This window comes from Mustela nivalis (assembly GCF_964662115.1).
Source record: "Mustela nivalis genome assembly, chromosome: 3".
Classification (NCBI taxonomy): Eukaryota; Metazoa; Chordata; class Mammalia; order Carnivora; family Mustelidae; genus Mustela; species Mustela nivalis.
In genome coordinates, this window is record NC_139022.1 from 150,537,447 (window position 1) to 150,563,636 (window position 26,190).

The window sequence follows — 26,190 nt, forward strand, 5'->3', positions numbered from 1 at the left end:
CATGACTACTGTCCCGTGTGAGGCCCCTCCTCTTCCCTGCTAACTTACCTTCCACCACTCCTGTGAGGCCCCAACCTTCCCCATGACATCTGATCACCCAGGCCTGAGCTTACCCTACCAAAGGCTGTGTCACTGATCAGTACTTTTAAATATTACAAATCATGTACTCCTATTTCTCCTCTGGGGCTGTGAGCTCCTTGAGAGCAGGGACCCTGCCTTGGACTTCTTCAGAGCCACCTCTGGAGATGATCAGTCATTGCTGCTAAGGAGAATGTGCCTGCTGATCAACGAAACTTTTTAGAAGGATTCAACAAAGACTTATCGAATACTTACTATGAGAGTCCTTAACCCTGAGTGCACATAAGAATCACTAAAAAAAAAAAAAAATACCAATGCCTGGACTCCACTCCAGACCACTTAAATCAGAATCCGTGGAAGGCAGGGCCCCTGGGGGTCAGTGTAAAGCTCTCAGCTGAGACAAATGGGCAGCCAGGTACATGAGCCCCGGATGCGGGGCACGGCTCTCCTCCTGCGCTCTGCATTCCATCTGTTGCCCGCCTTCTCCTGTGACTCCATCCCCTCCCCTCCCTACCGGGTCCTTCTGGGATTACTCACTGTGCTCAAGTCTCTCCCACCTCAAGAACAGTCAAGTATTCTCCAGCACACCTGCCCCCACCTCCTCTCCACAGGAGCAACTTTCTTAAAGGAGCGGCCTCCACTTCTGATTCACCCCTCCCCGGCCTCTCTGCACTAGGAAACTACTGAGATATTCTTGTCCCACAAGGTCACCACACAACTTTGTAGTGAATCCAATGGGGATGATTCTCTGTACTTGACTTTTTGTACCTTTCAGTACTGTTGCCTAGCCTTGCTTCTTAAATTTCTTGGTTCCCTTGGAAGCCATGACGATGCACCTCCTTGGTCTCCTTCTACTTGTCTCATTGCTCCTTCTCAATATCCTCCACCCACTCCCCTTTCTCTGCTTGCCCCACAGGTACTGATTTTTCCCAGGGAGTCATCCCTTGCCATCTCACCCTCTCACTCTGGCATCTTGCCTGGGTAAGCTCATCTACTACTTCCGCAGCTTCCAGACTACTTTCACTTGACACCTCCCAAATCTGCCTCTCAGCTCTGGCTGCCCTCTTGCTGTCCAGACATGGGGTTGCAACCGCCTCTAGACTATCTCTACCCAACAGCTACCAAGCCGCTAAGGTTCAACATAGTCAAATTTCACCTCATCTTTTCTCCTCCCGCTACTGAAAACAGAGCAAGGAATTGCTTCCCATGTTGCCTTCACTCTCTCATAACCCAAACAACAAATTCTTGACACTCTCCTCTCTGTGTTCACCTCTTCTCTAACCACCATTCAGCCAGTTACCAATACTGTCACTGAGACTTGCTCACGTCACTTGAGTCTGTTTAGGTCATCTCCTCTTCATAGACACTTAAGTCCAAGTCCCCAAATTATGACAGTGGGTTCCGATTCTCAGTTCATTTACACTGCCTACACCACCAGTGTAGAACTTACCTGCTAGAGTTATCTTCCCACACCTCAAATCTGAGCATGTCACTTCCCATTTTATAATCCCCTTAGAATGGCATAGTTGTGTCCCCCTGTTTATCCTTCCAGCACCATCTCATGTCACCTCCTTTCCTTGCATTCTACATTCCAGTCATACATAAGGACTTGGCAGGGCTCAAATTTATGCCATTCAATTCCTTGCCTCTGGGCCTTTGAACCTGCTGCTCATTCTACATGAAATGCCCTTCTCCCCACTCTTGCCTGGCTCACCCCTGCTCATCCTTCATGACTCAGTTCAGCTGAGACATTACCTCATTTCTCTGACCCCCAGCCTCCAGTCTGGTTAGGTGTCCCTCCTCTACGCTTCCCTGGTGTCCTTGGTATATCTCCATCTTAGCACCACTCACCTTAGGTTGTAAGTGTCTGTTTATTAGTCACCTTCTCCCCACCCACTTGAGGGCTGGAGGAAGTTCTTATTCCTCTGGCAACCTAAAGCTTAGTAGAGACGGGTAGCGAATGCTTAAGCAATGCTTTTTTGATGAACGAATGAATAAATGGAGGCAAGAAAGTGAATGAGTGAAAGAAAGAAATCCAATCAAGGTGCCCAATATAAGCAGATTACCTCATCGAGAACCAGCTTCTATGACTGACCCCTCCATCTTGATTAACAGCATTGTACCACTGTCCCAGGCCCTGGGGTTGGCAAATCCAGAGACAGGCTGACTTTCTCTTACCCACCTCTCTCCAGCCACCTCCACGTGCCTCTCAGACCTGCTCCCTTCCTCCACTTCCTCTGGATCTCAGCCATTTCTACAGGCTCCCTGAGGCTGTCTGCCTCCAGTTCCTCCGCCTCTCCTTTCTGCTCTGCTCCATCTTCTGTGCAGCTGCACAAGGGGGCGTGGCTGAACATATGGACCTCACCCCAAGCCCCCTTCCGGTCCTAACTCCTTGCATCTGTGCATCTCAGTTCCCCTATCTGTCCCCCGGTTCCATGTCAAGTGGGATATTAAGAGACTAGAGGTAGCAGGTGGATACAAAGCCTCTCACTTCTCTCTCGTCAGCCAGCCATGCCCAGGCTCTTCCATGAGAGCAAAGATACACTTTCAAACCAATGTCCTCGCAGACTTTTGCTTTAGGATCTTTTCTCCCTGGAAGTCCTTATACTAGAATGACATATGGGAGGAGCAGCATGGTTATAGATTGTTATAGATATTAGCTCTGAGCCAATAGCAAATATGGCTACTATTACCATGCATTGTGTGTTTTCTCTGTTCCAGGTACATGTAGCCTGATTTAATTCTTTCTTTAGTTCAGTGAAGTAGATACACTCTTTCTTTCATTTACAGAGGAGAAAAGAGAATCCCTGAAAAGTTAATGATTTGCTCAAGAACATAAATTTATTAAGTGGCAAAATGGAGATTTGAACCCTGCTTTGTTTAACTCCAAGGCCCAAATTCTAACTCAAAAATACATGTACAAAAAAAATTAAAATTTAAATCAATAATAAATACTTATCATAAACACTGAAGATCAGATTATTATTTTAAGAATTTTATTTTATTATGTAAGTTTATGAATTTATTAATTTGTTAATTAAAATAAATTATTTTATTTATATAAGTTTATGTATTTATTAAGAATTCTATTTATGTAAGTTTATGTATTACATAAATGGAATATATATTCCATATATGGAAGTTTATGTAATACATAAACTTACATATCAACATACATGTTGATGTTGCTTATGTAGGTCAAAAAGCAAACCCTTTATTAGATATGAAAGATTAGTTCTACCTGTAGCCCAGGTATATTCTAATAGGTAGACAGCTAGAAAGTGACCCTCCCAGAGCCAACCATTCCCAGCCTTTTCCTGTTTTGACCAGCTACGTAGGTGGCATAAGGGAACAAGGGCACTGGGGAGCTGGGGTCATGGAAAGAGGAGCTGGACTCAATGACTTAACCATCATTTCTTCCTCTGACATCAATCCTCCCAAATGGAATCTCTCACTGTATTGTGACTAGGGATAACCATTGGGTTCTTTATTAAAATACCATACAATTCCACAAATCTTTCTATTTCCATCTTTAAGTGTTTTATAATTATTTGCATCAAACTACATAAGATACTGTATATGCATTAAAAAACATTAAAAAACTAAGTGTTTTGTTGCCTGGTGGAAGTTTGAGAACAAATCAAAATGTTTATCTCTCTTGGATTTTATTTTATACAATGTAGTGAGAAGCAGTGAGAGAAACCGCTTTCTTGGAGTAGAGTCCAGAGTGAATTTAGCAGTCTCCATGGACCCCTTCCTACACCTTTTTGGGGGGAATGAGGAGGCAAAGCTGGATACTTCGCTACAAAATAACGTTACTTTGTGTTTGTCTACTCCCTCTTAAAATGCAAAACGTCAAAACCTGCCCCCTCTGTCTTCCCAATACCCCCAGTGGTTGTCATGGGATCAGAGAATTTATATCTAAAGAAGAGAAAAGCAAGGCTAGTTAGTTCACTGAATCCAAGATGAAAGCTCAACAACAGAAGTAATGACAATAATGGGTCTGGTTTCCCTCATAAGACACATCATAACCTAATATGCTTCCAACTGCCCAACTCTCACACACAGCATATCAAATTTTCAGGCTAGCACCTTGTTTTTCAGAGGTCCAACTAACTTCTCCACATCTACTGTACCAGTCTCATTCCCCCCATTCAAAGTCAGTGACAGGGATGACTGATTGTCTTCTCATATCTATTCTCTCCTTTCTTATCATAGAACCCCTGTATATTAGTTGGGCCGTCGCCACTCAAAGACTACATTTCCCAGCATCCCTTGCATCCAGCTGTGGCCATGTGGCTAAAGTCTGTCTAACAGAATTTGAGTTAAAATGCTGAGGGCAATTTCTGAGTTATCCCTTCATAGGAAGGACTGCATTCCCTTTCCTCTTTTCCTCATCTATTGGCTAGAATGTGGATGTGCCAGTGAGCCAATGTGGGCCATGGGAAGGAGAGCTAGAAGGGTTGGCAGAGCAACAAGATGGCAGAGCAATAAGATTCGAGGTCTCTGAAGACAGAAGCCACCAAAATTGGTTATAGCCAAACAGGATATATCCTGAAGGAAACATGAATGCACATTTTGTTAGAATCACTATTATCTTGGCATTTTGGACTTTTTGACTTTTATCCTAATCATTATGTGACCCAATGTACAAAAACAATCTGGAGAGCTATGTACACGGAGCCCCTAAAGATGGGACTACTCTTAACTGAATATCTCTTTGCAATGATAAAACCATGCTGAAGGACTCTGGATTTAAATCTCTGACCCCGATTTCAGATTCCACCTTTATTCCCTTTCACGCTATATTTTTCTCCTACTGCTGGAACCCAGGTTATTTGTTTCCAGAAATGAAGCTAGAGGTCATCCTGTTTGCTAGCCCAGCCAGGGAGCTACTATACTGTAAGGGCATCTAGAGAGCAGAGCTGAGAGAAAGCACAAAGTGGGAGAGCACTGGACCAAGGAGCCAGGAGACCCAGATTCTGCTGCGCAATAGCTTTGTGATCTTAGAGATGCCACTCTGCTCCTCTGGACCAAAGTTTCAACACCAAAATTCTACGATTGCTCTAAAATGACCTTGTTGGTAGCTAATAACCTTGGATTCAACTTCACAGTTGACTCTACAAGTTGAGACTGGGCCTTGGTTGTGAATATCTAGCATCATTACATGGAAGGCACCAAAGAAAGAGAAAAGTGCTATCTTCTAAACATCTTTCTTTCAGTGGCCCTGAGGAAGGCTATGTGGGCCAGAGTGGTGGTAGGAGTTGGGGGGATTCTGTTGCCTGAGTGGTCCCAGAAAGCTAGAAAGTATCTTCCAGAGTTTCACAGGAAGGGCAGTACTGACTTTGGGGCTATACAAATCTTCCTTGTATGGGTCTGTCCTGTGTACTGCAGGGAAAACAGCCTCCCTGAGGCTTGTCCATGAAAATGTCCATACTTATGTCCACATGCCCCAGAGGGAACAAAGGAACCCCCAGCTGGGAACCATTACTAGGTCATTTTACAGTCAAAGAGAGATTCAAAGGGGTTCAGTAACTTTGTCCAAGATGACCTCTGGTGTGATGACAGAGCTGGGACACCATAACTAGTCTCATGACTCCTGCCTCTGTTTTCTCTCTCTAAGCTTGGATAAGACCCAAGTGCAATCATGATTCTGGATCACCAGACCAGTGGACTCCAAAGCAGGATGATGGTGCTTCCCTGTGGGTGAGCAAGACAATATTCTGAGATGCTAGAAGAAAAGAACTTTCTATTTCTGTCTTATCTCCTCCTTTAAGGTTCTGTGGAACATTCTAATGTACATAGTATACTAGTAAAGTAGCATGTGCATAATTTATAAATACACGTGCGTGTTCAAATATTTTTTACCAATGATATGAATGATTAGAAAGTGTGGAGCCTACCAGTCTAAACACTTGCTTCTATTTCCAACTCTAAAAAATGACCAAATCGCCCTGCTTTGTTTTACTACTTATTTTTTCCAGGTTGAAACCTGCAGGTTGTTCTAAGAAAAAAGTGTCAAACGCTAACCCAGTCAAAGGCCTCCATTTGGCAAATCATTGAAGGATATAACCCGACCTGTTTGGCAGTCAATCCAGCAAGTCAAGTGATTTGAGGTGACCTGGCTTCCTGGGAAGGTCTGGAATCCTTAGGGAAAGTGAGGAAAGGAGAAGGAAGGGTGGGGGGAGGGGAACCACCCTGCAGCGGTGTTCAGTCATTTAAATATCTTCTCTCCTTTTCAGTCTTTTTCACCCAGTTATGGAACGGAGCTTAAATTACTTCAACCTTTAAAAATGTTCCCAGTAACCTCACTCTGCTGTGTGAGATGAAGCAGCACAGAGGAGAATAAAAGCGCCTTCTTTCTAAATGATTAAAAATTCACCTGGTATGCTCCGCTGTCCCTGCTCACACTGGAACTAAGCACTCTCCCTCAGGCCTCAATCAGTAGGAGCGAGATGTGGGAAAATCAACATTTTGATGAAAAGAGAACCCCTGAATCCTGGGTTGGGACAAGGATTTAACTTTTCTGAAGCATACTTACAAAAATCACCCGGTGATCAGACTGTCCCTGCAGAGGAGAAACAAAAACAGAACAACATGAAAGGAAAGGGAAACTTCCAGGTTGCAAATAAACCAGCAGAGCAGCCCCCCCTTCCACAGAGAGACACAGGCAGCGAACACACAGCTTCCGTCTGAGCTCTGTTGCCCCCTCGCTCAGTGCTTGTTCCATGCTAGCTGCAGTACTGAGGGCATCACGGCCGGGACCCTGTTTAGTGATCACACAGGTCAGAGGGTTCCCAAACTTTCTTTGCTGACCGCACCTTTGCTGTCTCAGGAATATTTTTATAGCACCTATGATACCAAAGAAATGCCCAAGTGTTCCATTTATGCTGTAGTTTTACCCAAACAACCTGGTAGTGGTCGTTCACACAGATGTCCCTCTTTCCCTTGAGAAGCTGAAACATTCTGCAGCACCCCCGTGAGTTTGCTGCACAGCCTGGAGCAGCTGGCACAGTTTGGAAACCCCAGATATGCTCCCATGATATAGATACTATTTGGATCCCTGTTCTGTCTACGAGAGAACTGAGGTCCGGTAGGGTTAGCTTGTTGTAATACAGCACACTGAATGCAAGTCCTGAATCCAGAGCTCACTGTTAAACCAGACACTTCCCCTCTTCCTGACTCACTGTCTTTATGTCCTCGCATGATTTCCTCTCTCCATTCTGGGCATTCTGCACCTCCCCCCACTCCCCACCAGAACGCACAAGCACGCGGGCATGAACACACACACATACAGGCTGTCCTCTTGGTTCACACCATTCCTTTTGATTTCAGTGCTCCTCCCTCTCCTGTGCCTTTCTAAAAACTGCTCCTGCTTCAGTGCTCAGCCCCTAGTTGGACCACTTGTTCATATACTAATCTCTCCCTCTTCGAAACTTCGGTCTACTAAGCGGCATGTTAATGACATCAGGTCTCACGTTGCTTTCCAACTGCTTATCAAGGAGAATGGGATTTTCCCAATAAGACTGAAATCTGCCTGAGAATCGGGACTCTGTGTTATCCTATACTGGGCGTATAGCAGCAACTGTGAAAGTGTGTTGAAATGGGCAAGGCATAATTTGCTAGCATACTCTAATACCTGGATGTAATTAACAGACAGAATGTATTTAACATAAAGGCAGTGATCCTCAGGAATGATCACTAACATCTATCTGGCTTCTTTACATTTTAAAACCAAAGGCTTTTAAATATACCATTTTATTTGGAACTCACAACAAGTGTAGTTATTATACCCCTTCCATGGGAGAAAGGTAAGGCTTAGCCAGGTGAGGGGTCTCTGGCCAAAGTTACCCAATCTGTAAGTGCAGGAAGGATGTCTGGAGGCTCAGGGTGCCTATTTCTCCCCTGGCCCCATGCTTCACCTTTGCACTGCTGGGTCCTCCCCAGAGATGCCAGTGTTCGGGGCAGGATCTCAATTCCAGAGGTACTGCCCAGACTCTAAGACACCTGTCACCGTCACTGTGCCTTCGATGCCTGGACCATGTTGCAGGCTGATGGCTGGGGATACTTCTGGCTCCTTGGCAGGGTCCAGGTGCTTGTTGAAAGTGCTGAGATGAGACACAACCTCAACTCAAGGATTCCTCAGTGGGCTAAGCCGGTCTCCCCTTTGAGGATAAAGTAAACCATAGAGGTTGGGGCTGAGGGCTTCTGGGGCAAATGAGGGCAGCTGGCACCAAAGTCTGAGACTAAAAGTGTATCCTGCAAAAATGTACACACAAGCTGCAAATGTGTATCTCTTCTTCCTGAAGAGCTTTTGTAAAAACTTAAAATTTAATTAAAAAAAAAAAAAAAGCCAGAGCAAGGTTCAGAAGTCAGCCTGTGCTGGGTTCCAGTGGACGTTGTTCCTCACTAACGTGTGACGTGGGGAGAGTGATTTCACCTGAGAGTGAGTCTCGGCATCCTTGTCAATAAAATGAAGTTTAAAGGTTGGTTGTGAAGATTAAATGCGAAAGCGAATGGAAAGCAGGAGGAATTGTGCCTGGCAGGTAGAAGGAGTCCAGGGAGCAACAGCTTCCACGTAGGGCTTCCGCGCCTACAGTGGGCGCGGACTCCGCAGTCGCCAACACCCCCACCGCCACCGCATTCTGGGGCTGGATGCTTGCAGAGCAATTCCAAAGGCTCTAGCCTCTCGGAGAATTGTAGTAGAACGGGGCAGCGGGGGGAGGAGAGTGGAGGAAAGAAAACAGAACATGCCTAAGGCAGGAAAATTCACCCACGGAGACCTTGACAGGAAAGAGGAAAAGAAATAGATGGAGAGGCAGTCGCTGGTGAGTGGAAGGACCGGGCACCGGAGCTTGAGAAGAAAAATAAACAACTTGGACCGTTTGAATATACATTTCAAATGACATCATTTTCTTCTGCATTGTGTCTCCAGGCACTTGGGAGGATACGGATGGGTCATATTTATTTATAAAGCTTTACGGGGATTTTTAAAAAGTCGGCATCGAACTTCATGAACGAAAAAACAGCTGTAAGGTGGCTGTTTGGGGGGGGCGGGTTGAGTCCAGGATGGATGTGCTTCTCCAGAACCCTTTCTGCACGCGCCTGCCTTTCTGGACACGCAGGCCGAGGCGTGTGATGAGAGCGTGTGCGTGAAAATGTGTGTAAATTCCAGAGGACTATGTACACATGATTATTACATATGACACACACACACGATTAGAAATCCTTCTGACTATCGCTGCAACGCCAACCACAGGTGCTCTTGGAGGGGGAGGCCTCGCTGTCTTTACTCACCGGGGCCACGGGGTCCTGGAGCAGCACACGATGCGACCGCTCCTGTAGGGATTTATCCGCACCCACCTCAGAGTAGAAGACCTGGAAAAGAGGCAGGCATCGGGGTGAGAGCCGGACCAGCACTCCTATAGCAGATCAAAGGCCCGGGGTTCGAGCTCCGGACACAGCCGCCAGGGGGTGGGGCGGGGGGCTCTGAGGTGCGCCGCCTCACTGACCCTGGTTCTACAACAAACACCAGCTCCCCGGTGGCTGGACTGGCACACCCATGAGCCCACAGACACTGGGAGAGAGATGTGTGCCAGTGAAGTGGGAGGAACCCAACAGCTGCTAGTCTTCCCCAAACCTCGACTTTCTCGGGTCATCTTCCATTGTCCCACTTTTTATGTAACAGGAGTTCGGAAACATACTTCTCTGCCTTAAGAAGACAATAGGAGGAGGGCCCATTTTTGGTGACAAGGAGGCAGTAGGGAGTTGCAGATCTGGGTGTTATGGGGGTTCTGTCCCATCTAAAGTGGGCAGCCCAGCTCCAGTGGACTCGGTTCCCCCTTAGGAATGTGGGCCTGGTGTGGCCCACTCTCTGGATATTCCCAGAGCTTTCAGAACTCAAATACTTATTTGAAATCTCCTAACTGCTAAGAGTTCACTCATTTTTAAAAACTTGTTCAAACAAAACACATTGGTGACCCTCTCCTCTGATAGGTAGGAATGCACTCTCTGTCCCCTCCCCCACTTTGCCTGTCCATGCCTTTACTTTATTCCCATGTTTCTGCTTTAGCCTCCGAACTTGACCGTGGGCACTTGGATAGCAGGAACCACATCTTCTACTTAGTTTACATTTTCCCCCTCCCTGAACAGAGTAAGGACTCCATAGATCCTAACAGACTTTCAGGCACTTACAAATACCCTTAAAAGGGAAATATTTGCTCTGGTTTCATGTAAGGAAACCGGGGCAGTGATTAATTGGGGAGGGTTGGTGTAAGCAGGCCCTCTATAGGAGGAGCAAGGGTGGGAAGGGCGTACAGTTACCGGGATGACACCCATGTCTGAGATCACTGGGCCCCGGTACTCACAGTATAGCCGGTGATGGGGCTCCTGGGATGCCTGGGCATTCTCCACTGGATGCTGAGAGCTGTGCAGTTCAAGGCGAACAGCATGATATCCAGAGGAGGCTCCACTTTGCCTGCCCCAAAGCAAAAGAGACTGTCAGAGGTTCTGTCTATTGATGGAAAGATGATACCGCAGGACAGAAATCAGACACCTCTCTGGCATGCCACACCTAATTCAGCTGACTTCACCAGAACTCTGCTGTTCCTTCCCAGCCTGGCAATCGTATGGCCCCTCAGTCCTTTCTATAACTTCTAGCACCCAGAGGCCAACAAAGGGAAACCAAGCACTTGCGACTTGTCTCTAGGGGCATGGAATGTATCAAAGGAAGATGAATTTCTTTTTTCTTTTTACTTTGTAACATAAATATGTTTTATAAGTATTTTATGTAACTATGTCTCTTTACATAGTTCACTTATTCATATTACAGAACATCTCAAAAATATGGTTAAGTGTGAAATGGAGTTAGAAAACTTCAAATGTTTTACAGTAGCAAACTTCAAATCTTTTACTGTATCCTTATCGTAAATAATTTCATGGTTATAAATAATACATTTTATGTTTATAAATATAACATATGCAGATTGCCAAAATTTAGGAATGAGTCCTGTCAACATTTAAATACAATACTTCCTTTTGGTTACATGTGACTATTTGTAAGATATCTGTATGTAAATATAGATATGTAGATATAGATATATACACATACATATGTACATATATATTTATGTATATAAAATTTTTATTTTTCTTTATTGTGTTCATTATATAGAATAAATATATACAAATCATTATATAGAATAAATATATACAAATCTTATATAGTTATATATATTATATATATAACTATATATATATATAATATAGTTATATATATTATATAGTTAGATATATACTTACAGATATAGTATATCTATCTATCTATCTATATATATAAACTGAGAGTATATATTTATCAATCTAATTATTTTTAATGGCTGTAAGTTCTCCTTTATACAGTAATTCCCCCTTACCTGTGCAGGATACTTTCCAAGACCCCCAGTGGATGCCTGAAACCACAGATAGTACCAAACCCTATATATACTATTTTTCCCCTATAAATATATACCTATGATACTTTAATTTATTAACTAGGCAGTGTAAGAAGTTTACAATAATAAAATAGAACGATTATACTAACATACTGCTGTAAAGGTTATATGACTATGGTCTCTCTCAAAATACCTTATTGTAGCATACTCACCCCTCCTTTCATGATAATGAGAGGTGACAAAATGCCTACACAATGAGGTAAAGTGTGGCAAATGGCTTAGGCACTGTGATGGAGTGCTAGACTGCTCTTGACCTTCTGATGATGTGTCAGAAGGCAGATCATCTGTGTGCAGACTGGCTGACGGTGGGTAATTGAAATCTTGACGTTGAAACCATAGACAGGTGGGGGACGACTGTACTGCATATGCCGCAATTTACACTCTTTCTCATTCCACTCTTGTTAGACAATTAATTTATTTCCAGTATTTTCCGATTTTAAATAATGTTCCATGACGGGCACCTGGGTGCCTCAGTCCTGCATCAGGCTCCCTACTCAATGGAGAGTCTGCTTCTCCCTCTCCCTCTGCCCCTCCCCATGCTTGTGCTCTCTCATGTGCTCTCTCTCTCTCAAATAAATAAGTAAAATCTAAATCAATCAATCAATCAATCAATCTCCATGAGGGCAAGAAATAGGTATGTCCAGTTCAGAACACAGAGACTAGTAAATGAAAGAGTTTGAGTGGATGAATTTCTTCCATTTGATTTCCCACTTACCAGTATGGGCTAATGATCCTTCTTTTTAACAACTGTGTAGAATGCTCTAGCATATCACTTAGGTTACACAGTCTGCAATTCACCAAAATCTTAAGGTGTCAATTTATTAGACTGCTGCTGGGGCTTCCCATCCATGTTTTTAATAACAGAAACCAAGGCCTTTCTGGCAGCCCAAGTAGTAGAGGCTCAGTGCTGTCACTTGGTAAGAACAGCCAGTCTAGGAGGCAGCTGCCACCGTCCCCCCACCCACAGACACCTACCACTGCCGTCACTGGTGTCACTCAGGGGTTTGGTCTTGAACTATTCTCTGGCTCCACCTTGGTTGAAGATCTAAAGTCCCGGGTGCCTGGGTGGCTCAGTGGGTTGAGCCGCTGCCTTCGGCTCAGGTCGTGATCCCAGGGTCCTGGGATCGAGTCCCGCATCGGGCTCTCTGCTCAGCGGAGAGCCTGCTTCCCTCTCTCTTTCTCTGCCTGCCTCTCTGTCTACTGTGATCTCTCTCTGTCAAATAAATAAATAAAATCTTAAAAAAAAAAAAAAAAGATCTAAAGTGGGTGGCCAAACTTATGTAATGTGACTCCCTCTTGACTCAGCCAAGGGGTCAGAGAGGAAATATCAGGTTTTTTTCCAGTTTCCAAACTGGGAACTGACAGGATGAAGGGCGTATTGGGAATAGTTCTTCTATTGATCCCACCCATAGTACTGAAAGCTCCTTAGAGGAGAATCAGATCCTAGGAAAAGACCACTGGGCAGTGGGAAGGCCAAGTACTCTGCTCCTTAGAGCACATATGTACATTAACTTACACGACAGATTGATATTTAGGTTGTTTCCAAAATTTCACTGTTAAAATAATGCTGAGAATATTTGTGTATATGTCTTTTTGTTCATATCTGAGTATTTCTATGATGGATAATTAAAAATTATGGATATATCTATACTAATACAGTGAAGTACACATTCTTTTCAATGCACATGGAATATCTCCAGAATGGATTACACATTAGGCCATGAAATGAGTCTCAACAAATTCAGAAAGACTGAAGTCATACCATCATCTTTTCCAACCACAACAGTTTGACAGCAGAAATCAACCACAAGAAAAAAATCTGAAAGACCGCAAATATATAGAGGTTAAATAATGTGGTACTGACAAATGAATAGTTAGCCAAGAAATCAAAGAGGAAATAAGAAAATACATGGAGACAAATGAAAATGAAAATACAATGGTCCAAAAATTTTCAGCTGCAGCAAAAGCTGTTCTAAGAGGGAAGTTTATAGCAATACAGGCCTACCTCAAGAAGCAAGAAAAAATCTCAAATAAACAACCTAACCTCACACCCAAAGGCGCTAGAAAAAGAACAAACAAAACTCAAAACCAATAGAAGGAGGGAAATAATAAAGATTAAAACAGAAATAAATGAAATGAGAACTAAAACAAAACAAAACCAATAGAACAGATCAATGAAACCAGGAGATGGTTCTTTGAAAACATCAACAAAGCTGATAAACCTTTAGGCAGACCCATCAGAAAAAAAAAAGAAAGAAAGAAAGAAAAAAAAAAAAAAGAAAAAAAGAGAGAGTGTGAGAAAGTGAGATAAAGAGAGGACACAAATAAACAAAGTCACAAATGAAAGAAGAGAAATAACCACTAACAACACAGAAATACAAAGGATTATAAGGGAATATAAGGGAATTTTACCAAAGAGTTAAATTAGAGTTAATAACACGTTTTTCTCAAACTATTCCAAAAAATAAAAGAGGAACGAAAGCTTCCAAATTCATTCTATGAAGCCTGAATTACCCTGATATCAAAACCAGATAAAGACACTATAAAAAAAAAAAACCTATAGGCCAATGTCTCTGATAAACATAGAAAAAAAAAAAACCTTCAACAAAATATTAGTGAACCAAATCCAATAATACAATAAAAAAAAAAAAATCATTCACCATGCTCAAGAGGGATTTATTCCTGGGATGCAAGGGTAGTTTGATTTTCACAAACCAATCAACCTACTATGTCACATCAACAAGAGAAAGGATTAAAACCATATGATCATTTCAATAGTTGCAGAAAAAGCATCTGACACAATATGACATCCATTAATGATAAAAACCTTCAACAAAGTTAGGTTTAGAGGAACACACCTCAACATAATAAAGGCCATATATGTAAAACTCACAGCTAACACCATATTCAATGTGAAAAACTGAGAGCTTTCTTCCTAAGATCAGAAACATGATAAAAACGTTCACTGTCACCATTTTTATTCAACATAGGACTGGAAGTCCTAGCCACAGCAATCAGACAAGAAAAAGAAATAAAAGGCATCCAAATTGGTAAGAAGTAGAACTTTCACTGTTTACAGATGACATGATACTGTTATATATATAGGAAAACGTAAAGATTCCACCAAAAAACTGTTAGAACTGATAAGTGAATTCAATAAGGTTGCAGGATACAAAATCAACATACAAATATCCATTACATTTCTCCACATGAATAATGAAGTAGCAGAAAGAGATTAAGAAAACAACCCCATTAATGATTACACTGGAAATAATGAAATACCTGGGAATAAACTTAACCAAGGGGATAAAAGAAGTGTACTCTGAAAACTAAAAAACATTGATAAAAAAAACTGAAGATGACACAAACGAATGGAAAGATTTTCCATGCTCATGGATTGGGAAAACAAATATTGTTAAAATGTCCGTACTACCCAAAGCAATCTACAAATATTTTTACAGATATTTTATTTTTCTGCATATATCCCTCTACAGAGAGCACAAGCAGGGGGAGCAGCAGACAGAGGGAGAAGCAGAATCCCCACCAAGGAAGGAGCCTGAAGAAGGACTCAATCCCAGAACCTGAGCTGAAGGCAAATGCTTAACTGACTGAGCCACCCAGGAGTCCCTCAATCTACAGATTTAATGCAATCTAATTCAAAATATCAAAGCATTTTTCACAGAACTAGAACAAATAATCCTAAAATTTGCATGGAACCACAAAGACCCTGAATAGCAAAGTAATCTTGAAAAAGAAGAACAAACTGGAGGTATCACAATCCCAGATTTCAAGATATGCTACTATATACTATATACACATAGATGAATAGAGTAGAATACAGAGCCCAGAAACAAACAAATCATATGGTCAACTAGTCTTCAACAAAGGAGGCAAGAATAGGCAATGGGAAAAAGACAGTCTCTTCAACAAAAGGTGATGGGAAAACTGGACAGCTACACCCAAAAGAATAAAATTGGTCCACTTTCTTACACCATATACAAAAATGAACTCAAAATGGATTTAGGTCCTAAATGTAAGACCTGAAACCATATATATTTTTTTCAATCTGAAACCTGAAACCATAAAAATCCTAGAAAAGAACACAGTCAGTGATTTCTCTGACATTGGCCATTGCAACATTTTTCTAGATATGTTTCCTGAGGCAAGGGAAACAAAAGCAAAAATAAACTATTGGGATTACATCAGAATAAAAAGCTTCTGCACAACAAAGGAAACAATCAATAAAACTAAAAGGCAACCTACTAAAAGAGAAAAGATATTGCAAATGACATATCTGATCAAGGGTTAGTATCCAAAATATATAAAGAACTTACACAACACAACTAATCCAATTTAAAAACAGGCAGAAACCCAAAACAGACATTTCTCCAAAGACATCCAGATAGCCAACAGACACATGAAAAGATGCTCAACATTACACATCATCAGGGAAATGCAAATCAAAACTACAATGAGATATCATCTCACACTCCGAATGGCTAAAATCATAAACACAAGAAACAAAGAGTGTTGGTGAGAATATGGAGAGAAGGAAATTCTTGTGCCCTGTTGGTGGGAATGCATTCTGATAGTGTAGCCACTGTGGAAAAGAGTATGGAATTCCTCAAAATAATAAAAATATAATTATCATATGATCCAGTAATTCTACTGCTGGGTATTTACCCCCCAAAATATGAGGACACTAATTCAAAAAGGTATATACACCCCTATGTTTATTGCAGCATTATTTCCAATAGCCAAATTATGGAAGCAACTCAAGAGTCCATCAACAGGTGAATGGATAAGAAGATGTATTACAGTAGTGTATACACACACACACACATACACACACAGAAATATTACTCAGTCATAAAAATAACGAAATCTTTCCAATTGCAACAACACGGGTAGGAGGATATAATGCTAAGTGAGAGAAGTCTGTCAGAGAAAGACAAATACCATATAATTTCACTCATATTTGGAATTTAAGAAACAAAATAATGAACAAAGAAAAAAGGGATAAACAAAAAAGCAGAATCTTATATATAGTGAACAAACTGGTGGTTACCAGAGAAGAGGTGGGTGGGGGGGATGGGTGAAAGTTATTAAGAGTACAATTACCATGGTAAGCACTGAGTAATGTATAGAATTTTTTAATTACTTAACTGTTCAACTGAAACTAATATATACTGTATGCTAATTATACTAGAATTAAAATTTTTAAAATTATGGGTATGTACATATAAAGTTTCAATAACTACTGACTTACAGTTCTCCAAAAACGCTTGAATAAATGAATCCTTAGATGCATTTAATTTTCTCATTTGGAAAAATTCTTAAAGCAAAATTCTTGTATCTAAGACAGAATGTCTCAATATCAACACTGTTGACCTTTTGGGCTATGTGGGTTTCTGTGGGAACTCTGCTATGCACTGTAGGATGTTGGATATCGCCCCTGGTCTCAAAGCACTAGATGCCAATAGCACCCCCCAGCCATAGTATGAAAACCAAAAATAATCTCCAGACATTACTAAATGGCTCCTGGGGACAACACTGCTTCCAGTTGACAACTATTGATCCTAGAGAATGGATATTTTAAGGACTTTTCAGAAATCTAACCAAACTAATATCTAGAAAATTAACCAATTTAGCAGCTTATGAAGGGGTAATGAGAATGTCCAGTAGAAGTAATATATCTTTACCAGATCTGAGTATTACTTAAAAGTCTTTGTTAATTTTTTAAAAGATTTATTTATTTATTAGAGAGAGAGAAAGAGAGAGAGAGAGAGAGAGAGCATGAGTGGGAGGGACAAAGGGAGAAGGAGAGAATCTCAAGCAGACTCCACACTGAGCACTGAGTCTGACACAGGGCTCCATCTCATGACCCTAAGTTCATGACCTGAGCTGAAACCAAAAATCAACTCAACAAACTGAGCCACCCAGGCACCCAAGTAATCTGATACGAAAAAAGGTGAATATTTTAATATCTTCCTTGGCTACTTTTCTTCCTCTATTCATGCATTTGGTTCATTTTTTAACTGGGTTGTTAATTTTTTTTTCTTATACATTTGAAAGAACTCTTCCTAAGTTAAATATCTTAATCATTCACTTACATTTTCTCTGTGTATTTTTATCTTTAGGTCTAGCTTTATAATTACCCGCTACTTGTAGCTTTTTGCTGATTTAGGAGGTTTGTGCCAATAAAATCTCAAAGGAGACTGGGAAGTGGGGGGAAAGAGAGTGGAAATGATCTATCATACCCTCACAGAACCATAGAATAATGAGTAAGCACAGTTTCATCCTAAGTCCTAGGAACAGAACTTTCTCCATTTATTTTGGGAAAAATGACAACTGACCAAGGTGGGCTACTTGAGTCCACAAGTGCGACACCAGTCCTTATGTCCTGCCAAGGTTCAGTTCAGAAAACAGAAAACATTCTAAGTATTTTCAGCAGAAATGTGGTTATGGAATTGCTGAGAAGGCCAATGGACTGGAATTCATGACTCACCATTCACTCTATTTTACAGATAGATGAATAAATAGATGAGAAAGAGAGAGAGAGGAACTGGTTTTAGTGGTGACTCAAAACCAAGAAATCTCTGCCTTCATACTCAATCCTGCCATGACACTGGGGTTGCCTTTAGACCCACAAAGTGATGGGAACCTTGGAAGTGTGAGTTCTATGCTTTGACAGCCTTGCTTAGCAGAAGAAAGAGCAGCAGGACATGGCCTTCATCCCACACCTGCCTTCCATCTCTCCCAAGAATGCATCTCATCGGTGAGACCTAATTTACCTACAGAATACTGTCTGCAAGGCAGTCTGAAAAATGTTGTTTTAATTTTTCCAGCCTTTGCATAACAGTTATGGTGCCTAGAAGGAGAATAAATGGATGTTGAACAAGCCAAGCTACAGTATCCTGACATCTTCAGACCATAAAAAGCATGAATTCCAATATGCTATCCCCTTTACTTTCATATTCTGCAGGGAAATATTCTAATCAAGCCTTGCTGGGACAGAGTTGGGTAGGACTCCTACTTTACTGACATATATACTCCTATTAGGCCTTTCACATAACTAACAAATATGTATTGAGCTCCTAAATGCATCAGGCACAGAGTTAGTCAGTAAGGCTACATTAATGATGTAAGAGGCAGAGGACCACAAATAAGTTAGCAGGACATAGCAACTGGTGGGAAAAACATACGAGCAATATGGGGCACTTCGGTGGCACAAAGCCAGGACATCCCTGACTCCACCTTCCAGGTGAGTAGGGATGAGGGAAAGTGGGGTAGAAAAGTGTTCCAAGCAATATATACTCTTTTCCAAAAAAGCAGGGGGAAGAACCACATACTAGAACCACGAGGGTGTTGTAGTTGAGTGAATGTGGAGGGTGAAGAAGAGGAGAGAGTCAGAACTCCAAGGATTCGGCCTTGGGCAACACAGGGGAGGGGGGTGTACGCCTTTCACTGACTCAGGGAACACAAAGGTGGTCTTTAAGGTTGATGGTGAAGAAGGCGTGGCCACCTGCAGCTGCTGAGCAAGAGGCGGCCAGGTCAGACATTTGGGCCAAACGCCAAAAATATTCCAGATGAATCAAATGGTTAAAGATAGGAAATCAAATTATAAAAGAGAATTGGGTTTTAAGATCAGATTTTTGTTCTTGAGGAGAAACCTTTCTAACCTTAAAAAAAATAAAGAAAATAAATCAAAAGAAAAGTGATGAATTCTGCGTCCTAACACTTTGGCTATGCTCTTCAAAAATCGCAAAAGAAAATCAAAACAACAGATTGAAGGATAAATCACTGCAGCAAAATGACAGGCCAAGGGCTATCTTTATTATAAAACTCATACATATTGATAAAAAAACACATTCAGACCCTAATAAATAAAATATGAAGAGACAACTCACAAAAGAGACAATATAGTTGGTAAACACATGTGGTAAAATATTCAAATTGGTAGTTAATCAAATAAGCACAATTTTAAAAAATTGAGATGTCATTTTAACCTGTTAGATTAGTCAAAATGTTTAAGTGAGAGTAACTAATGCTGATAAGATTACATGAATGTGCTACTCTCAAAAAATTACTTGTGACAGTGGAAATGAGCACAGGCATTTTGGAAGACAATTTGGCAATGTGCGACAGTACCCAGAGCCATCAATACATCCCTCTCCTCGGGCTCTTGGAAATGTGGTTACAGTCTGCTGTGAGGAAAAGAATCTTAAGGGAAGAGGTTCTGCCTGTGAACCCTTGTGAGACAGGAAAGAAAAAAAAAGCAACAATCTAGATATTGAGAAACTGGGTGTTAGGTCAATAGTGGGATATTATATGGATGGACTGTAATACAGTCATTAATGGTGAGATTTGACTCAACACCTTGGGTAGCTTGGATTGGATCTGGAAGAGAAAAAGACATTAGTGGAAAAAACCAGTGATATCCAAATAGTCCGTAGCTCAGTTGATAATATGGTACTACTACTAGTTAGTACGATCACTACTTAATTTTTTAGACTTGACCAATGTGCCATGGTTAGGGACCACACTGGCATGAGGAGAAACTGGGTGAGAAATGGGCAGGAATTCTATTATCTTCACAACTAACAGTAAATCTAGATTTATTTCAGAATTGAAAGTTTAGTTTAAAAGGGAGGCTAGGGTCACTCCACAGCAACAATAATGATATAGTGTTAAATGAAAAGTATACCCAATTGCCATGACGCTAGTACTGGATATATAGGAAATATTCATTTGAAAAATAACTTGAAGGCAAGGGTAAAAGGCAATTGTTATATCAAGGTGGCTGAGATGAAGGTTGATTTTTTCCCCCTTGTTTTCTTTTATTTGGTTACAGAATGCTAGTATATTATTTCTTATAATTTTAAAAAGTTACTCTGAAGAGTATTTTCATAGTCAAAGACCAAACACTGTATGAGTGTGGGTATGACCAGGCTCCTTTAGAACTGAAGGAAAGCCACAAAGCATTGCTTTATGAAGCTTGTGTTACTTGAGTTAAGGCAGGCTTTGTTGTCTCGTGGATGCATTCTGTCTCTCCATTTAATGCTGAGGCTAAAAATAGTTTGCAATTAATGAAGCAGATCTATTAGCTCTTAACAACCAAAGGTAATTTATCTGCAGAGAATATCATTCCTGTATCATAAGTCAATCATCACAGTAAAACGAAGGCACCCAATTGCTATGTCAATTGCTGCCATGAGCAATGCCCACAGCATTGTCAACTATTAGCGACAGAAATACTATTGGGGTGACTTGGTATTATAAAGACACAGAACAGGCACCCTCTTGCTTCTCCCTACCTTGGTGGCTGGCTGTATTCCAGAATAGTATTTTCCAAAGTTTTTGCTCTCTAGGTCCTGCATTCTCTAGGGCAGCTGATTCTAACTTAGGTCTCACAGCAGTGGAAAGTGGAGGGGCTTTGTCACCAGGCCTCACAGGACATAGACCGGGGGATGGCCAGAGCCAGGTCTCACAATGTCTAAGAGAAGAGGGACAGGCCCATAACCATAGTCCTGGGCTTCGCATCTTCATGAAGATTCTAAACCAGAGCTGGTGGGAAAGCCAGGTGCTCTGAGCATGGTGCTTTTACATACACTCACTTATACATGTCCTTGCATACTGATGGGAAGATTTTGTTTTTCCTTCCTCAAAATAACTTAACGTTTTAGTTCATGGGAGAAATACTTGTACCCTATATATTTGATAAGGGGATAATATCTAAAATATATAAGGAACGCATACAATTCAATAGCAAAAAAACAAATAATACAATTTAAAAATGGGCAAAGAACCTGAAATTTTCCAAAGAAAGATGTTTTTCCTAAGATGGACAAATCAGAAGCCAACAGACACATGAGAAATTGCTCAACATCACTAAACAATAGGAAAATGCAAGTCAAAGCCACAAAAATGTATAAGCTCACACCTGTGAGAGTGGCTATTATCAAAAAGACAAGAGATAACATGTGTTGGTGAGAATGGGGAGAAAAGGGACTTTTCTGGTGCACTCTTGGTGGGGATGTAGCTTGGCCCAGACACTCTGGAAAACTATATAGCGTCCCTCAAACTACCAAGACTGGGTGTCTGAAGGAAATGAAAACAGGATCTCAAAGAGTTATCTGCACCCCTGTGTTCATTTCAGCATTATTTACAATAGCCAGGACATGGAAACAGCTAATGTCTGTTGATGGATGGATGGATAAATATATTATGATATATACATATACACACACACGTGCATGTGCGCATACACACGCACACGCCACCAAACAATGGAAAAATATTCAGTTTAAAAAAAAAGAAGGACATCTTGCCACTTGTGACAAAATGGATAAACCTGAAGGGCATTATACTAAGTGTTGATTCAGAGAAAAGCAAATACTGTATTAGTTCATTTATATGTAGAATCTAAAAAAAGTCAAACTCACAGAAACAGAGCGTTGGAAGTTGCCACAGTGGGTGGGGTAGTGTGGGGAGGAGGATGGGTAAAGGTAGCCTAAGGATACAAAATTTCAGTTCTAAAATGAATCCGTTCTGGAGATCTAAGCATGGTGACTATAGTTTACCATACTTGAAAGGTGCTAAGAGAGTAAATCCTACAAGTTCTTCCTGAGATGATAAATGTATCATCTCCCCTTATTGTCTTGATCATTTCTCAACATGTACATCAAATGCATATATTGAATTACCACATTGTAGACCTTAAACTTACACATATAACAGTGCCATATGTAATTTCTATCTCGATAAAGCCCCAAGTAAATAAATAAACGTGGGGGCAGGAAATAAAACACAGCTGTATCTCCATTCTCCATTCCTTTCCTCCTCCTCCTTCTCTTCCAGGGGTAACAGCCCTTAGGGGTTACTGTGTCTTATCTCTGTGGAGGTTTACATCCCTTTATTTTATCTGTACATTTCTTTGTTTTTACCAGAAACATCCTAACATCCTAACTCAGTAAGAGAATGGATACACTGTGGTTTATTCATTCACACAATGAATTCACACAAGGTACCCATATCTTTCTCCCTTGAACAGTTACTTCTTTAAAATGAAAGAGAGATCCGAGGAAAGAGAAAGAGTCAGAGATGCAGGAGAAAACCCTTGTAAACTTTAAGGCTCCCCTCAAACAGTAGCCAGCTTCTGATCACCTTCCCCTCGCTGCTGGCCTAGCAATCATCATTCTTTCTGTTTTTGAAAGAGAGAGAGAGAGCATGAGAGCACAAGCTGGGGGGAAGGGCCAGAATGAGAGAGAGAGAGAGAGAATCTCAAGCAGGCTCCACACTGAGTGCAGAACCTGAAGTAGGGCTCGATCTCATGACCCTGAGATCACGAGTTAAGTTGGACACTTAACCTATTGAGCCACCCAGGCACACCCCATACTTTGATTTCTAAATGCATTGCCACTTGCCTATGTGCATTTCAGTTTCCCAAATGTCATCACTGCCATCTTCTACCTCTTTCCCTTTGTCCTGCTGGCAAAGTGTCCTTTGCCCCAATTTACAAGCATTTCAGTGGAATTCTGGAAGGACCAGGAGTAAGTATGCTTGTTCCGCCCACCATGTTTCACCAGAAATCAAGTGATCCTCATGACAATATGGGATACAGGAAGGAGAAATCATTCCCACTTTACGGAGGAAGAAATTAAAGTCTAGAGTGTGTTGATACAAAATCTTCAATGGGACGGGGGCAGAAATAATGAGTCATGGAGGTAGAACTGTACTTCCTCTTAGAGTTGGTGTTCTTGGGGATTCTGCCCAACCTCTTCTCAGCTTCCCCTACTCTCTCCCCTTGGGTGTTCCCATCCTAGCCAGTCACTGCCGCATAGACGCTGGTGGCTGCCCATCTAATTCTCCAGCCCAGCCCTCTCCTTCAGAAGGGCAGATCTGTGTACCCAATGGCCAAATGGATCCAGGTGTCCTGTGAGTCTCTCAAATTTAACACATTAAAACTGAGCTCCTTATTTTTCTCTTTAACTTGGGCTGCATCAGTAATCCCTGTCCTGATAAACGGCATCCCCATCCACCTTGACTTCCTTCAGTTGATCACATGGTGTCAATTCCCTCCCATTCATGGAGGCCTTGGAATCTTTCTTAGCCCAGTTCCTAGAACAGCGCTACTAACTATCAGAGTTGTACGTGCGGTGGACCTTATTTGCCATTTGGTCAAGACTTCCCTGGTGGTTTTTCTGGCCATTCCAGATCCGAAGGGGCACAGCTTCCTTCTCTCACCATAAACAGCATTTATTCTCCACTGAAGATGATGCATGAGTAATTGAAACTCTTTTCCTGCAAAGCAGCGGAATGCAACATGAAGGGTGCTGGGTCATAGGATTGGGGGCTCTAAACCTCGTGTGTGGGAGGCATGTATGAATGGCCCTCAGCTGGAAGGAAACCCCAGGGGCAAGTGTGCATTGTGAGCACAGCTTTTTGTCTCTTTGCATGTTTGAAGTGTCCTTAAGGGCAGGGCTGGTCTCTAGCCAGGAGCCGACCAAAGCTGTGTCTGCAGAGTAAGCACATTGCTGGAGATCGCAGATGAGCACGGCCTCTGTGGAGGAGGAAGTTAAGAGCTGGAGAAAGCCACCCAGCAGAGCCACTTCTGCATGCTGGAAACAGATTCCAGACACAGCAGGGTGGTAGATCTGGAAGGACCAGAAAAACCGCAGATAAGGAGTCGGGAGTGCAGTCCTCACCGGGATGAATGCCAATCAAAACTTCTAATGCTCTTCCAGCTAAGTGAGCGAAACTAAAGAGGCTTTCCTTATATCAAGGAAAGTCCAGTCTTTGAACAGGGCAAGTCGACAAGCTACACTCTTCAAATACTCCTCATGAAGCAGAAAGTTTAGATAACGGTTACAACACGGAGGTCTTCTGGGATGTTATCTATTATGATATGAAAACATACCAGCACTTCTTCAACATGAACAAACATCAAAATAGTAGGCCACTTACATGTGGATGAAAGATTTAAGCAGTTACATATGAAAATCACACTTGTATTTAACCAACAATGGTTAGAATGAAGGAAAAAATGTATTATGCAATAAAAAACTAGTTTTAAAGAACCATAGCCTTGAAAACTAGTATAATGCATTTATACAATAGATTCAGAAGCTGTGCTCTCATGAGCTAAGAGCTGTATTTCTTAAGAGAGAAGCAAATAAAAAGTGTTGCTTTGCCACAAGGGAGCTGTATTCTTGGGCTTTCTTCTTTGGAGGGCTTTCAAAACTCTATTAGGTTTTTGCATTTGAAACTTCTGAATAATTAGGTCAATTTCTCATGGTAATTTTATTTCATAAAAGACTTCAACTTCCTGAGCAAAATTCATCTCTGATTTGGTTAGTTTTGTAATTCAATTTATAAAAACACTTCAAAACGCAAACAAAAATATCATCTGTGACAGAAATACATTGCTAGCCTTATAGTTATTTGATTTTCATGGAATGAACCAAGTTATATTCATCGAAGCAATGGAGCACCCAGACTAACTAAAAATTATCAGGAAATTCTGAACAGGGAAAAAAAAAAGACCTTATTTCCATCTTTTTGAAGCTCGCTCCAACTATTATTACTAAAGCAGCACTATGAATATGTAACCGAAATCTGCCACTCGAGCCTCTTCCAAGGTGATGCCTTCAAGGCAGCAGTGCAAATGTGGGTTTAAGACAGAACGGTGTTTGTTCTAGTTACCCAGGGATTCAAGACATTCTCAGACATGAAGAGCAGCAGGAGGTGCTTTCCAAAGTGCTGCCTGCTTCTCTCTGAGAGGCGGGTCTGTTCCCATCACAGTCCTGCTTCCTTTTGAAGTCCACCATTGCCACGTATAATTCCAGAACACTCTCCACCATTCCACACAGTGTAATTCCCAAATGGAATCCACCCTCCTAGGGTGTACTCTCAGGGTGTAATTAATTTGTCACTCCCGAGTATCATTCCAGAATGTGGCTGGCCCTTCCAGAGCACTTGGCTTTCCCACATGTTAACTAATGGGCTCCATCAGATGCTTTCTAGTGTCTCCCATACTTCGACATGCTACATATCCCTAAATGTCGCATGGAGGGAGTGTCTGCAGGACACAGAAGATAAGAGGGAAGAGGAACCCTCGGAGCAGTTCATGGCTTCTCCCTTAGACCCACATAAATGGGGGTCTTCTTTTAGAAGCCCCACTGTGGGTCCTCCCTTGGGCCATACCACACTCCTTGGCTGGAATGTGGGGTCCCAGGCCACGTGTTTATGAGAGTCAGGACCCTTCCACGTGTAGACCATCCCTGAGTGCCCAAGACCCTGGATTCCCCCCCCAGATTCCTGTTTCCTGGTCCTCAGTGGCCGCCTCCTCTCCTTCTGAGGGTGGACCCCGTTGCTGGTGGGTGCCCACTCTGGTGAGAGGGAAGGCCACTGGCTTGCAGTCTGCCAGGGTCAGCGGTGGACAGAGTGGGGCTTGTTGGCTGGGGGCTGCACGTGTGCACAGTGGCACATTGGAGGAGGGACTGACCCGCAGGTGACTTCTGACACGGAAATCTGGGCTGAACTAGCAGCAGCTCTTGTTACAAAGCAGTCATCAAGCCCAAGGGAACAAAGACGCCAGAAATGCAGAGAGATGCCAGAG

The 26,190-nt window shown here is 41.9% G+C and overlaps 1 protein-coding gene across 2 annotated transcripts in view; it reads right to left on the minus strand.

Annotated features, from left to right (window-relative positions):
- Positions 1-26,190, minus strand: part of EGFLAM (EGF like, fibronectin type III and laminin G domains) — a 182,007-nt gene that overhangs the window by 103,773 nt on the left and 52,044 nt on the right. For both annotated transcript variants that reach the window (XM_082723444.1, XM_082723443.1), the window contains exons 2-4: positions 10,446-10,555; positions 9,376-9,456; positions 6,620-6,646 (exon numbers count right to left, since the gene is read on the minus strand). In XM_082723444.1, coding sequence (XP_082579570.1) covers positions 6,620-6,646; positions 9,376-9,456; positions 10,446-10,529 — 192 coding nt within the window. In that variant the 5' untranslated portion in view covers positions 10,530-10,555. The remainder of the gene's footprint in view (positions 1-6,619; positions 6,647-9,375; positions 9,457-10,445; positions 10,556-26,190) is intronic.